Source organism: Lotus japonicus, chromosome 1 (genome assembly GCF_012489685.1).
Source record: "Lotus japonicus ecotype B-129 chromosome 1, LjGifu_v1.2".
NCBI classification, from domain to species: Eukaryota; Viridiplantae; Streptophyta; class Magnoliopsida; order Fabales; family Fabaceae; genus Lotus; species Lotus japonicus.
The window spans coordinates 95,232,986-95,248,601 of record NC_080041.1 but is presented as its reverse complement, the minus strand read 5'-3'; the positions used below and the strand labels follow the sequence as shown (position 1 = coordinate 95,248,601).

The 15,616-nt window shown below is 34.0% G+C and overlaps 1 protein-coding gene across 1 annotated transcript; it reads left to right on the top strand.

Moving 5' to 3' along the window:
• The first annotated feature begins 8,139 nt into the window (after positions 1-8,139).
• LOC130728037 (alanine--glyoxylate aminotransferase 2 homolog 3, mitochondrial-like) lies at positions 8,140-15,308 on the top strand. The gene is made up of 9 exons (XM_057579368.1): positions 8,140-8,523; positions 8,635-8,865; positions 10,986-11,156; positions 12,787-12,930; positions 13,647-13,826; positions 14,295-14,520; positions 14,702-14,815; positions 14,916-15,002; positions 15,097-15,308. Exons 1-9 carry the CDS (start codon positions 8,263-8,265, stop codon positions 15,138-15,140), a joined length of 1,458 nt encoding a protein of 485 aa, XP_057435351.1. The 5' UTR covers positions 8,140-8,262; the 3' UTR covers positions 15,141-15,308.
• Positions 15,309-15,616: the final 308 nt, after the last annotated feature.

Below are 15,616 nucleotides of genomic sequence, written 5' to 3'. Positions count from 1 at the left end.
CTTCTCTTTTTCTTTACATTGCTTCTCTTTACATGTTATCGAGAGCTTTAATATGGTTTCAAGAGCATGTTCAATCCTTGACATCTGTCATTAGTACTCCACTGTTGAGAACTTTGTTATGTGTCCAATTGACACACTTGAAGCAATCACCAATGTGAATGAGCCCACGCGCCGCAACTCGCCTTCTCCGCGGGTACCCGAAGCTAGGTTGCTAGAAATCGCTGTCTTCTCTACGCATGCATCACTTATGTTTTGTCACTAAATATAAGCTAAAGTTGTAAAAGCTAATATTTTTTTACATATGTATCCTTGCATTTATTGGTAGTGGAGCACTATTAGTAGTATAATGATTAAAAAGTGTTATCTTAAATAGGGGTAGTCATGGAAAGTTGTACCTTTTTTTTGAAAATCAATGCATCAATTAAGACTTTCTTAATAAGCGTGATTTTTATAACTTTAGCTTATAATTAGGGACGAAGGGAGTATAAAAAGGATAGAAAATGAGTGAGTGAAAATAAGATGAAAGTAAAAGAAGTGTGTTAACTTTCACACGACCATGTCATGTGAAGATCTGACCCTTTAATTTACTTTAATGAAATATGAGCCCTTGATTAATATTTGGAGGGAAAAAATTAAAATTATATGAGAAATAACATTAACCATCAGATTTCATGTAAAAAGTAATTAACAATTCAGATCATGTTATGTGAGATTAACAAATGAAAGGGATCCAAATCCGTAGATGATTAATAACCCTTATTCGTTTGTAGTGATAATTGAAGACTGGTTGAGAAACAGGTCAGATACATTTGAATCAATAAGATCCGCATTCTGGTCTAGGTTCATTTTCGGGTTTCTTTATTGGCATATAATAATTGATTCATATTGATATTGGTTTTTTGTATAGATTGAATGGGAAAAAAAGGTTTCGTAGTGTGTGCAGACTCATTTGTTCAAATTTGTGCGCAAGGTAATGCCATTAGACATCAAGTATTTACAAATTTGTTTTCACTGCCAATCTCCACTTTCTTTTTCTTTTATCTAAGTGGGAAAAACTGAGATACAGTGGATATTTTTGAATTGTAGGAAAGTTATCTTTTAAACTAATATATATATAGGAAAAGCAATGTCATTAATAAAAATGCATATGTCCAGAATTAAAACTAATGATTCAATCATCTTGTAATGCATATATGTCTGTACCACACACAACTCATGTCAAGCCAGCCGTTTAACACCTCATCATCATGATCATTATCATCATCTCAAACGTGAAAGTTTATGGAGAGATGATTGACGAAATCGTCAGATCGATAAAATGGTGTATGAAACCATCAGTTAAACAAGAATGATGGATAGAACTATTAGTCGGGCTAAGATGGTGGATGAAACCATCATAAAAACAGGATTAATTATGAAACCAACGATTAGATATGGTGGATGCAACCATGGATCAGACAAATCATATGGTGGAGGAAACCATCGAGCGAGTGAATTGGTGGATTGAACCATTGGATCGGGCTCGGAAGGGTTTGTTATCCCATGTCTGAGTTGTTGATGTTACGTTGCATTCAGTTCACCTGGACAGGACGTCGACCAGTGTGTACAGGCATGGGCATAACAACTATTTGACTTAAGTTTTGTTGGTTGTTGTGTGGCTGTAACAAGGAAGTTTGAGTTATGTTCTTGTTCAAGGTTGCGTAAACTTCTAAGACGAGTGTCTTAGTTATGAACAACATAGTGAGAGTAACTCGTCTAGTCTTACCAGTTATATTTATAATTGCCATCTTGTAGATATCACGCCTAATCAACTTAATATTAAGGATGACATTCGGAATCATAGCGGGTGTTGGGCTATGAAAGGAACGTTAATGGAAAGTGGATTTTTCTTGTGAAAGTGATACAGAACCAGACTACTGGAGATGCCACGTGAGAACTAGAAGATAAGATGAAGGAACAATACTTTGAGTTGTTTGTGGATCCTTAGTCTTAGTTTTGAGGGTGAAACTATTTTAAGAGGGGTGTTAGTAAGACCCGATTTAGAGCATATTAATTAAAGAATTATTATTATATTCTGTTAATTATTTGTCCTTATGTGTGAAATAATACCTTAAGAGGGAAAGTATTTGATATATGCAATATTAGGCCTTAGTAATATTTGAGCGTTGATGAACGCGGTATGACTAGTGTTTTGACCGTAATGTTGATAAGGTAATATTATAGCGACTTTTAGGTCAAAAAATGCTCCGACAACAGCAATGAATGTCAATTTCTAACTTTGGGGAAATTTTTGTGGGCCCCACCATATGGGGAGGTGTGGGGCATGATTTTGAGAATATTCCATGGGAGAATATTCTACTTTCTCCTTTGGGGATATTCCATGGGAGATTTTGAGGGCATTATTTTAAATTAAATGATTTTATTTAATGATAAAATGCAATTAATTATATTAAAAATTTAAGAATTAATTAAATAAATGGCTAAATCACACTTTTGGCCCCTGATGTTTCAAGCTTGTGAAAATTCTGCCCTTATTCTATTTTTGTCGATGTTTCTACCCCTCATGTTTTCGAACAGTGCACTGTCTACCCCTCTGTTAGTCAGACGTTAAAAAACTAACGAAATGAGCTGATGTGACTTTTTTTTATATATTTTTTGGACCTGCCACGTGATAATTACAAGTGAAATTTGAAAAAATAGGCAAGGGAGATTCAAACTCAAGACCCGTAAGTAGCAAAACATGCATTATATCAGTTCAGTTACATACATAATTGATATATACATGAAACAAATTTAATTTATATCATTTCCTTGATCATCATCAACTTCATATACTCATCTTCATCTCTCCAATCCACTGAGGAACCTCTCATGAGAAAACCTGACTGACAGAGGGGTAGACGGTGCACTGTTTGAAAACATGAGGGGTAGAAACGTCGACAAAAATAGAGTAGGGGCATAATTTACACAAACTTAAAACATCAGGGGCCAAAAATGCTTTTTAGCCTAAATAAATAAACTTTGAAAAATATTCTAAAACTTTGGTCGAAAATGAAGAGAGAAGGAGAAGGAATTTTAAAAAATTAAATTAAAAGTAAAAAATTAGGAGTTATTATTGATCGTAGCGATTAGGGGAGATGTTGAGTACAGATTCTTATAGTACTATTCGGGGGTAGATAAACTAAATCATGTGGATGTTCTCCTTTGTCTTTCTTTAATGAAGGGACTTTATCTTTGATAAAATATTTTATGAGGGCTCTTTAAAAGTAAAATCTATTTTATTAAAGTCCTTAAAGGGCTGATTTCATTAACTCCTAAATATTAGGGTTTAAATGAGATTTTTAAATGGAATTTTATCTCAAAACAAGCCAAAATTTGAGGACCGAATAAAGGAAGGTTGGAAGAGTCTAGAAACCCTAAAGTAGGCTGAAGGTGGCCACGGAAATGGGTTGCTACTTAGGGAGAAAAAAAAAACATTTAATGTTTGGTTCTCATCCCTCACTATAAGTAGAGGTTCTTGCTCATTATTTTTCTTCACACCAAGCTCTCCTCTCTTCTCTTGCTTCTCACATAATTCTAAGCGTACGATTTCCCACCAAATCCAGAGGTCAGGATTCAAATTGATCGTCAATCGAGGGAAGGGAACTTCGGCTACGACCTAGAAATCTTGATAGTGTAAGTTGTGGATGTGATTGATTATGTATGAATGTTGATGATGATATATGATCATGATGTTTAATATGTTGGCAAACTATGTTTAGAACATGCTATATATGATATGCCTTGATTGATAGTTATATTGATGATACACGCAAGTTATATATGATTTGTGACACGTTCATTACGTGGACATGATGTGCCAAGTACGTTGTTGTCAGATTGACATGTGGATTAGAGCTTCGGATCGTGAGAACGACAAATCCGTTAGCTGCTTAGACGAATGACTTGCATGGCATAAGTGTCTTACCAAGTGACCGTGATGGGCTTGGTGGCCATGACTAGTGACCGTGATGGGCTAGCCTGTGGTGTGTTTTATCAAGTGACTGTGAAGGGCTTGATGGCCATGGTTAGTGACCGTGATGGGGTAATATGTGGTGTTAAGTGGCAAAATATGATACGACGATGCAATAGCATTTGGTTAACCCCGATCGTGGAGTAGCGGTGCGTTAGCAGAGTTGGCTAACCCCAATCGTGGAGTCGTGTTTTGTCCTACTCATCCCTTAGTGGATCTAGCATTATGGATATTCGAAGCGTCTGCATGTATTGTGCATGAGAATTGACTAATTAAATTTAGAACTATGAGATAGTTCCCCATACATGTGAAAAGACTTGTGATTGTTAGGGTAGTTTTCCTTACTTGTGATACTTGTATTCTAGAAGTTGACCTTGCTTGTTTGTTGTTTGGGGCGGTTAACGCCAAGACGTCAAGCCCGCATGTGATCATTCGGGATACGACCTTGTACTTCTTGACATGGATAACGAAACAGCTTGGGACGTCGACCATGCGACTGATAGTGCAATTATGGGATCGTCAGAAGCAGATGATGCAGGATGACGTGCTACGAGCTTTGGAGGAGGCCTTGGCGGCACATGGACTATGACTCGGGTTGGAGCAGTGATAATCGAGTCTGTCCATGGGGGTGAACCGAGTTTGCTTGTAGGGTTCGAACCTAACCTAGAGACTTTTTTGTTGTGTTCGCTCAGGGGCGGTCGAACACTATTTTAATAATTCTATCTTTAATTTTGAAGAAACACTTGAACTCAAGCTTTTACTAGTAAAATGAAATTATTTAGTCTATTTACTCCTACCATTATTTCTTTGATTGTTAAGCTATGTTTTAAAAAGGTTTTTATTTCACCCAAAATTCACCCACGTTTTTGCAAAATGTTACTAAAGTGACTCTTAAGAAATCGGGGCGTTACATCTTCCAATTAAATTGATAAATTTCAACAATACTACAAACTGATCCAATTCACAAAACTTGACTTCCTCACATAAATAAGCAAACGTATGGTTAAACAAAATACGTGTAAGGAGTGGATAACACCGATTTTCAGGTACGTCGGGGATAACAGGCTGATGACTCCCAAGAGCTCTTATCGATGGAGTCGTTTGGCGCTTGACATGTCAAAATTGAGACACCAAATGGGGGGCTCCTGTGTCGGCCTACTTATAAGCAAGAATTCCCAATAGACTCACAATTGTCCCAAAGGACTTGCTCTTAAGCCTCTACTATAAGGGCGAACTAGATGACTTATTCAAGGAACATCTAGAAGCACCCATGTTCTAAGAGGTCATGCAAAGGCTTAGATACAATAAGAAAAAGGGAGGTAGGCTAAAACCAACCATTTCTCATATGCTCCCACGTAAGGACTTCCCTTGCGAGGTAATGAAGATGTGCCCCGAGCCAATAAGTATAGGTGTGGTCATTCATCTAATTAACATTATTCTATTCATTCTCGCATATAAATATGAATTCTTCTAAGAATCATGGCGGATTATCCCCTCCACTCGCCATGATATGCAAGAAGCATGCACCACAAGCTAGCCCATGTGGTGTACCTCCGTAAAGATGAAGAGAATCTCCTAGTTTGACTCTCTACACTTGATCTGAGTCACTTTACTTTTGTTGATTGAGGCTAAACCTTTATATACACTTTTATTTCCTTTTAGCTGATTCTAATCCTAATTTTCTCATCTTCTTTATCTTCTTGATGCGCATTGAACATGTTTTTTGTATAAATATGATCCAATTAATGTAATATAAAGGAAACATTACTAGTTACCCAAACAATATTCTGTGGGACAAAGTGATAGTTATCTTTCACACAAAGCGCCATCACAAAAAATAAGTAAAAGAAGCTTTCTAATTATTAGAAAAAAAAGAGTTGAGAAAAGTATGTCATGGCAAAGAACAACTGCTCCTTAAGGTAATAAAATTCCTGACGATCTCCCGTGAAAATTCTAAGAGCTAGTTTTTACCCAAGTTTAACACAGTTAAAATCTGACATCGGCACATGAGACAAAAACTAGGAAGCCTTCACAAAATATTGTCTAGATAAGTTCTTGTACAAGGACATGGGATATATAGCTTCATGTGTCTATCCCAAAAGCTCATGCCGCGATATTGATCGATTCAAATATTGGTTCAATTCAATAATTACTTTTTAATGAAAAATTAACAATATTCAAATGGAATGTATGCGAAATAAAGCTAATGGAAAACATCTTTTCCACGGATGACAAAACAATCAATGGTGAATCATTTCGAATGGAAAATGCTTAATGCTTGGTAACCAATATCATAAAAGTATCATGTTTGGTTGGCGGAATCTGAGAATTTTGTTAACTCAAATAGGAAATGGAGGTACACTAATAATAGCACTTGAATGCAATTATTCAACAAAAATTGCTTAATCGGAGGGGTTTCAATAGAGTTTCTTTTGAATCATATTATTCGTGCCTTAATGAGTCTAAAGATATTGCGCTAATTTAATTCATAGCATTTGAAATTTGATGGATCAGAGAGGCCACTAGTTTACTTGGAGACATATTTTTCAAGAAGGCAGTTAGAAAATTGATGCTTTGGTTAAGTATCTCTTTCACGACGAGAGGAGATTAAGATTATGGAAGAGGTTTTGAGTTTTTCAGTTTGTTTTGTTTAGTTTTTTTGGCCTTTTGTTCATGCAGGAGTAAGCCGTCTTCATTCATAAAAAGAAAGTCTACATTCATGAGATTTTTACCTAGAGCAAAATTAGACACTTTGCAAAGAACGTCTTCATTCACAAAAAAGAAAAAGTCTACATTCATGAGATTTTCACCTAGCAAAATTAGACACTTTTGCAAAGATCAAATAACTAAACATAGGAAAGATTAAAATCAAAAGACTATCTTTGTGTATAATCCAACAAAGTACAAAGGTTCCTTTTCAGGTTGTAATTCTGAAATAACTCCAACCGGTACTTCTAATTCAAGAGTAATACAAAAATTCATTTTAAAATAATGAATGAAATCAATTTAATCGACAAAATATTAGTAGTGAAAATAATATATATATATATTAAAAAGTTAATCTAACTAATACAATATTTTAATAATTATTTATTAAAATTAATGTTGATTTAATTTTTTTTTGTGCATCGGAAAATTGATTGAATATTTTTTAGGCTTAAATGCACTTTTTGACCCTCATGTTTTAACTTTTTTGTGATTGTCAACCCTTATCTTTTTTTTCTACGAATGAGAACCCTATTCTTTTAAAACGCTGCATCGTTTACCCTTCCGTCCAAATCCGTCAAAAACTTGACGGAACACGCTGATATGGCCTTCCACGTGGATAAAAGGGGATTTAAAAAAATTGCTTAAATGCACTTTTGAACCCTCATGTTTACATTTTTTGCGATTGTTGACCCTAATCTTATTTTTAGTTTGAATGGAGACCCTAATCTTTCAAATCGTTGCACTGTTTACCCTTCTGTCGGAAGGTTAGGTAGGTGGGTTCAGTCAAGTTTTTGACGGATTTGGACGGAAGGGTAAACGGTGCAATATTTTGAAAGATTTGGGTCTTCATTCGTAGAAAAATAAGATCAAGGTCAACAATCGCAAAAAAATATAAACTTGGGGTCCAAAAGTGCATTTAAGCCTTTATTTTTTAATAATGATTGTTACAATTATTATAGCAAAGTCAAATGTATTTAAAAGTATTTATTATAGTAATGAAGAAAGAAAATTCAGGAAAACATTTTTTTTTACATAAGGAAAAGTAAGAAAAATATTTAAAAGAGAAAGAAAGAAAAAACCTTACAATTCAACTTTTATGAATGAAAAATGTTCCTTTGGTAGTATAGTCAACCGTAAGTAATCGCAGAATCTTTCCTTCACTACCTCGTAAGTCACTTAACTCTCACCATTTGAATTATTGTTTATGACCGATGTAATATTTACAAGTATTTATGGATTACTACTAAATTGCGTTTAATTCCATCACGTTACACCCTCTTCTAAACGTACAAGACACCTATTTTAACCTTGTGTAGCAGTAAATCTAACCAATAACCTGACTCCACGTCATCACCATTGCCCAATTACAGACGATCCATTTTCATTCTCTATTTAAACCTCCCTCATTCTTCTCAATTTCTTCCAAATTCTCCTTCTGTCTTTCACCCTCTCCCCTCTATTTCTCTCTCTCTCAATCACCTCCAACCGCGTCGGGTCGGGCCCTACATTGCCGGAGCCGCCGCCGCCGACGTCCGGTACAAATGGCGGGATCCCTAGCATCACGCCTCATCCTACGCCGATCACAACCACCTCCACCGCCGTCAATCCAATCATTCTTCCGACGCGGCATTTCTCAGCCGGCGGCGGAGAGAACTAAAGAAGCCACCCTCCCCGCTCCGCCGACCGAATTTCCGCCGTTCGATTACACTCCGCCGCCGTACTCCGGTCCCTCCGGCGAAGAAATCATCGCGAAACGGAAGGAGCATCTCAGCCCCTCGCTCTTCCATTTCTACAAAACTCCGGTGAGGATGCGCCGCACCGGATAACAATAACAATAATTATAACCGTTTTTGATTCTGTTATAACTGTCTAACTAACTAACTAACTTACGGTGGTTACTGTGGAGGTTGCAGTTGAACGTGGTGGAGGGGAGGAGGCAGTACCTGTTTGATGATACAGGGAGGAGGTACATCGATGCGTTCGGAGGGATTGCGACGGTGTGCTGCGGCCACTGCCACCCTGATGTGGTGGCGGCGATCGTCGAACAAACGAAACGGTTGCAGCACTCGACGGTTCTTTACCTGAACTCTGCCATCTCAGATTTTGCTGAGGCCTTGGCTTCTAAGCTTCCTGGTAATCTTAAGGTAAGCCTTGATTAACGTCACACTAATCGGAATCGTGTCATTTTTAATTGTTAATTAATTTTTTCCATGAAAATTTAGTTTTTATCTTTAAAATTAAAAAAATTAGCTACGCTCATTCTTATGAGACATTTGAACTTCACCATAAACCCAGATTGGAATTACGAGAGCCAGGAGCAATATTTATCATATTAAAAGCAAAATAGTTACACCAAAAATAATTAGTGATAGTATTTTTTTATCGTGTTATTTAATGTATGGTGGAATACTAGAGTACTAATTTTTTTATTATATTATCATATTAATATGTAAACACTAAACATTATCAACATGAAAATATTATAATGGTCATATGAAATAATGAGTTACCCTTTAGTCAAAAGACAAATAATAATAACTCAAGATTTTGCATATCATTGGGAATTAAGGAGCTTTGAATAAATTGTCAGTACTTGTTTGGAAACTAGTGTGAGAATCCTAGATTACGGTTCTTATAAGAATCAAATACTCCAATAAACTTAGAGTAAATAAATAAATAAGTAATAAACTTAACCTCGAAATATAGTTTTCTTAAAGAAAATATGATTAATATAATTATTAAAATTAAACTCAATTTATACTATCTCTAAAATGATAGCTCAAATAGTAAAAATTAGAGGACATATGAGTCGGGAGAGAAAAGTACATAGATCAATCTTTATAGCATGCAATTTATCTTTTTGAGGTAAGAAAAACTATTTCTCTTTTTCAATCAACATGTCACACTTTTCTATTATTGTGAGCGTAATTCAATTATTTTCTATTACTTTCATTAGATATAAAGGATATGGTCCTTATAACATGATTGGTAGTGTAAACCTGTCTAAAGTTTATTTGTGCATATATATACTCAATTGTTTTCAACCAAATAAAAAAAAATGATTACTTTAATTAAAATAAAAAATAAATATTACTGCTCATCCTATAATATGATCCCACAAGGCATAACTTAAATTTCTTTTTTGGGTTACATGAAGGGTTAAGCCCAAAACAGAAAGAAAACTATACTAAGATAGAACGTGGGAAAGTAACTCTCATCTAATCAAACAGCAAGACATAACTTAATTGAATATCAGTGAAATATTACTTTACATTAATAGTGCAAATTATACTCTTTAGTAGTGTCATGACACCCAGCTGCACTTTTAGTAGTGTTAGATAATTAATTAAGATATTTTTGGTCAAAATAATTAATTCAATACAAAATTCAAATTAATTCTTATAAAATTGACGAATAAACCCCGATAATTGATTCTTATAATTAGAACCTGAAGTAATATTTTTCTTTTCATAATGACGACTGACGAGTTGTAAGATAAGAATATATAAGAATCTGTTAAAATAGAGTGCATAAGATTCTCTTGTGAGCTACGTACGAACAGATGTCAACCTAATAAACTTTCTTTGATTTGGTACACAACCTAATTAACGTTTAAGTGTAGTAGTTAGGTTCCATAGTAAGCAACTACATGATGAATAAAAAAATACTGTTTAGTCCATATCAGATAACCATGTTTAATTTCCAAATTGTCAATTTCCATGTGCTATTATCGTCGTGGGACCGCGGTTTAGGTTGGATGATGATGGAGCTATACTTGACGTGGAGGGATATAGATGCTAACAACTGGTTTGGCGCGTGGCCAAATTAATAATAACTTTCATTTTTATACACAAGAATTCGGATTCAGCACTCTTTGATTATTGAATAACGTGGTTTTTTTATTAATCAAAATTATATTTCATTATAATTAATTGACTTAAAAAATAATAACAATAATAATAATAATCTTAGCACACTCAGACCAGCAAGGTCTAACAACAGGTAGATAGCTGATCATTCAGGATTAAAATCCCTGGACGATACGTATAGAGAAAAATTTGTTGGAAGAGACATATACTGATATACATGTAGCGTGATTTCTGAGTCTTAAATGATTAGTCTCAAAGCTGCCTAGTGTGAGAATACATTGAAAACTAAAAATAATATCATTAGAGAAAGGGTTGATAATAGACCTATTTTAAGATAAAATAAAATTGTATTATTTTTAGTGAGAAAGGCTTTAGTCTGTTTTTACTTTACTCAGGTGGCGTTTTTTACAAATTCTGGAACGGAAGCAAACGAATTGGCTATGATGATAGCAAGGCTGTACACTGGGTGCCATGACATTATATCTGTAAGGAATTCTTACCATGGAAATGCAGCTGGGACGATGGGAGCCACAGCTCAAAGTATCTGGAAATTTAATGTCGTACAGGTACATATTTAATTTCCTCCCAGTGATTTCTCTTATAATAAGTACATGTACAAATTGAGGACCACTAACATAACTTTTTTATGTAATTTTTTTTTTGTTGACATATATGTCTTTAATATTTTTGATTAAATTATTCCAGTACAATAATTATTTGTCCACACCTCTAAATTGAGGTGGAAAGAAGTGGAGGAAGAGAGAGATAGGAAGAAAAGAAAAAGTAAGAAAGAGAAAGTATAAGATGTGATAGATGATAAGAGGAGAGAAATAGAAATAAAAATAGGTGGAAATGAAGTGTATAAATAAAGAGGTATGTATATATCATTACTCATTCCAGTAGGTATTATACTGTGATATTATTATTAAAATATTTCTATTTTTAATAATTTTATTTTAGTTCCTGACCTAAGGGCCTGTTTGGTTTGTACGTTTTCTGTTTTCATTTTCACTAAAATTAGAAAATAGGAGTGAAAATATGTTTGGTTAATTTTTTGAAAATGTTTTCTTAGAAAATATTTTCGGAAATGGGCTCAAATATGAAAATAAGAAAAAGACGTTTTCATTGTTTTTTTTGAAAATCTGTGAAAATGGAAACAGTGGACACGCGGTGGCTGTCTCGTAAATAAGTGGAACTTTAATTTGTATTTGCTTTAAGTACTTACGCGTTCTGAGCTCAAATCCTGCGCACACCAAAATTTATCCTATTTAACACAATAGTACTTTATTTGGTTCCGTGCCATTTGTTACTGCATCACGAGAAATTTGTCATCATCCATATTTTATTAAAATCCTTTTTATTTTATTCAATTTGTTATTAATCATGTACTCAAGTCAAACTTTTTTCTTTTGAAATTAAGTCAAACTACTCATGTTTATCCATATTTACGTTATCTATACAAACAAACATAACGTCAATATTTTTTTTATCCATATTTATAATTATTTTGTTCAGAATGTTTTGTACTACTTTACATTTTTTTATTCCATTCTCTTTTTTATTTTTGTAGATGTTAAAAAATAATATTTTATTATCATTAATAACCCACATAATAAAATTTGTTCATAAATTATTCATATATAAAAGTTTAGATATACTCTTTTATTATTTAAAAGTTATTTTCATAATCATTTGAAAATAGTTTAACCAAACACATTTTCAATGTTTTCATTTCCAGAAAATGAAAAATATGAAGTTAAACCAAACATATTTTCTTAATTTCAAAAGTTTGAAAATGAAAATCATTTTTAGAATATGAAAACAGAAAATGAAAATAAAAAATATTTTCTCAAATCAAACAAGCCCTAAATTTTCACTTCACTTTCACAAATCAATCAATGAAGAACAAAATTGGTCTTAAGTTCACTTACGACGATGTTGACAAAGCTAGTGAAAGGGACTCCCATGCTCTAGATAGGTGACGCAAACTTTCACTTAAATTATATGTACGTGTTCTGATAGCGACACCAACGGAGTATGGGCTTTCTTGACACATACTTTTCTTTTTATACTTCAATCAACTGCGAAAGCGACCCCTTCATTATCGTTAGCTAGCATTTTAAATGTAGAATAATATTTGTGTTTGTATTTGTCTAACTTTTTTTTTATTTTTACTTTTGGTGAATTATGAAACAGAGTGGTGTTCATCATGCAGTAAATCCTGACCCTTACAGAGGTCTTTTTGGTTCTGATGGTGAGAAGTATGCAAGAGATGTTGAGGAGATTATCAATTTCGGAACTTCAGGAAGAGTTGCTGCCTTCATATCTGAAGCTATACAGGTATGTATCTAATTGACCCATACACAGATCCAACTTGGTTAGAAAGTAGAAAAATTCAATTAATTTTTATTTTTTTGAAAGCGACTCTTTTACTCCCTCCTTTTGTGAAAACATTTGTCATCACATGCCATAAGTGAGCTAGAATGATTTTACTCCAAGGTAATTAAATCTATGGTGATTTAGATACTCTCATTCACTTGTTGGTGCACATGTGTAGATTTTTGTCTACTTATTTTCTATGTTTTTCTAGTTGCCTCTGCCATGTGCACATTGTAGTGATCAGTGATGGAATAAGAGTGCTACTAACATTCTCTTTCTAACACTCTTTCCTTTATTGATTAAAATTGATGTGTGTCCCAACAAATTGTGAGTGAGACGCATATAATTGAGTGGACCTTACATGAATTTTAACTGATAAAAGAAAGAGGGTACGGAATAGAATGTCAAAGATAGCATTTGCTAACATTTCGCATCTCTTGTATTGGAATCTTACTCAACATTAGATAGACCACTTATCCGTGGCGGATAAATTTATAATTAAATATTTTAGGATAAGATAATTGCATAGTATCAGTCATTCAGTTTGGTGTAAAATAATGTTTTATGAAGTTAATCAATCTGTTTAGTATAATTCCCTATCTAAAGTGGATTACTCATATTCTAAGCATTTTTGCTAACAATCACTTTTCTTGATATACTGTTCTTGATCATGGTAGGGAGTGGGGGGCATAGTTGAACTGGCTCCTGGTTACTTAGCTTCAGCCTACGACAAAGTTAGAAAAGCTGGAGGTCTTTGTATCGCGGACGAGGTTCAGTCTGGGTTTGCACGCACTGGCAGTAATTTCTGGGGATTTGAAGGCCATGGTGTTGTACCTGACATAGTAACAATGGCAAAGGTAACTCAACTCTTCTCACCCTCTTGATTAATTGACAAACATAAGGCAAGTGTATTAGAATATTGTATTGGAACATTATAGTATGTTCGGATCATTTTTTCTATCGTTTGAAAATTCTTCTACAATTGATTTAAAATCCAAAGTTAGATCTGAGAATAAGCTTTTGTGAATAGTTTTTACATATCAGAATTGATTCTAAAGAATAAAGATTAACTGATACAGATGCTATCATAAAAACTTCTCTCCATAGTTGATTTTAGCTTTAAAATCAATTAGAGAAAGATTTATATTTTAAAAACATGCTAAGCTAGCCAAAGAATGTAGAATATTTGCATTGTAATTGTATGGTCATGAAATGGAGATGCAGATTGTAGCAGAAACTATTTGGTCCTTATCCATATATGGTAGATCTATATGCTCTTCATTGTTGGCTACTTGGCTTGTTTTAATTAGTTTTGCTATTGGCAGGGAATTGGAAATGGAATTCCTCTTGGGGCTGTTGTCACTACCCCTGAGATTGCTAAGGTCTTGACTCAAAGAAGTTACTTTAATACCTTTGGAGGGAATCCTGTTTGTACTGCTGCAGGATTGGCTGTATTAAGAGTAATAGAGAAAGAGAAGCTTCAACAAAATGCATTTGTAGTGGGGTCCCATTTGAAAGAGAGGCTTAATGCACTCAAGGACAAATATGAATGTAACAATTCATCCCTTACTCCTTTGTCTATTCTAGATTAGTGCTCGATCATTCATTAATTCATTATAGAAATAGTTACATGATGGAGAACAGAGTACCTTAACTGAGATCCATTCACATTTTTCCCCTTCTACCATTTCTTTTATGTTTCTAAACAAACTTGTTGGTTTTCTTCTAATAGTGATAGGTGATGTGAGAGGACAAGGCATGATGCTTGGAGTTGAACTCGTCACTGATCCCAAACTTAAAACACCAGCAAAAGATGAAACACTGTATGTGATGGACAAATTGAAAGGTAAATTCTGAACCCCTTCAGAGCAAGTTTTGGTTCTAGTCTTATTTTCTTTTCCTTCTGTTTTCTATGTTACTAATTAGCTCTTCTGCTGTTACCACAGAATTGGGAGTGCTGGTTGGAAAGGGTGGTTATTATGGTAATGTATTCAGAATCACACCTCCCCTGTGTTTCACTAAAGAAGATGCAGGTTAGCCTTGGCCTCAAATTTTCTTTTTGTTGACACTTTATAAGTAGTACTAGTATGTAATACTAACACATCCTGTGTATTTTTGTGGGTGCAGATTTCCTGGTGGATGCAATGGACTACACATTATCTAGAATGTGAAAGTGAAATAAGATCCAACTGTAAATAAATGACTACTTTATTTTATAATGATAAGACAAGCTGTGTTAGATCTTCAATCTTGACTCTAGCAAGTAAAATGGGCAACTCTCCATATCTGATTTAGAGTTATGTTGCTCTCTCCTTATTAATCAAATTATAATTTCAAAACTCTGTTATTATCTGTCATTATATGTCATTTATTATTACCGAGAAATATTTTGATGGTCAATTATGAGAGATAAGAGAGCAAAAATAAGAAGGGCATAGAAAAGTTTTCCAAGAAAAATTTAATTTTTTTACTGCAAACCATTTAGACTCTTAACTCTAAAGTCTTGGCCGCTGGGGAACTTGAAGAAAATATTTGAGGGAGCATAATTAATATTTTTACTATATGAATTAAAATATATTAATTAGTAATGCACACGAAAATAAATATTAAACTAAGAATTATGTTTTTCCGTTTTTCTTGAAAGTTT

Coding starts and splice junctions, on each gene's coding strand:
- LOC130728037 (XM_057579368.1), top strand. CDS start 8,263: ATGGCGGGATCCCTAGCATCACGCCTCATCCTACGCCGATCACAACCA. Junction 11,157..12,786: donor GGAAATTTAATGTCGTACAG/GTACATATTTAA, acceptor ATTATGAAACAG/AGTGGTGTTCATCATGCAGT. Junction 12,931..13,646: donor TCATATCTGAAGCTATACAG/GTATGTATCTAA, acceptor TGATCATGGTAG/GGAGTGGGGGGCATAGTTGA.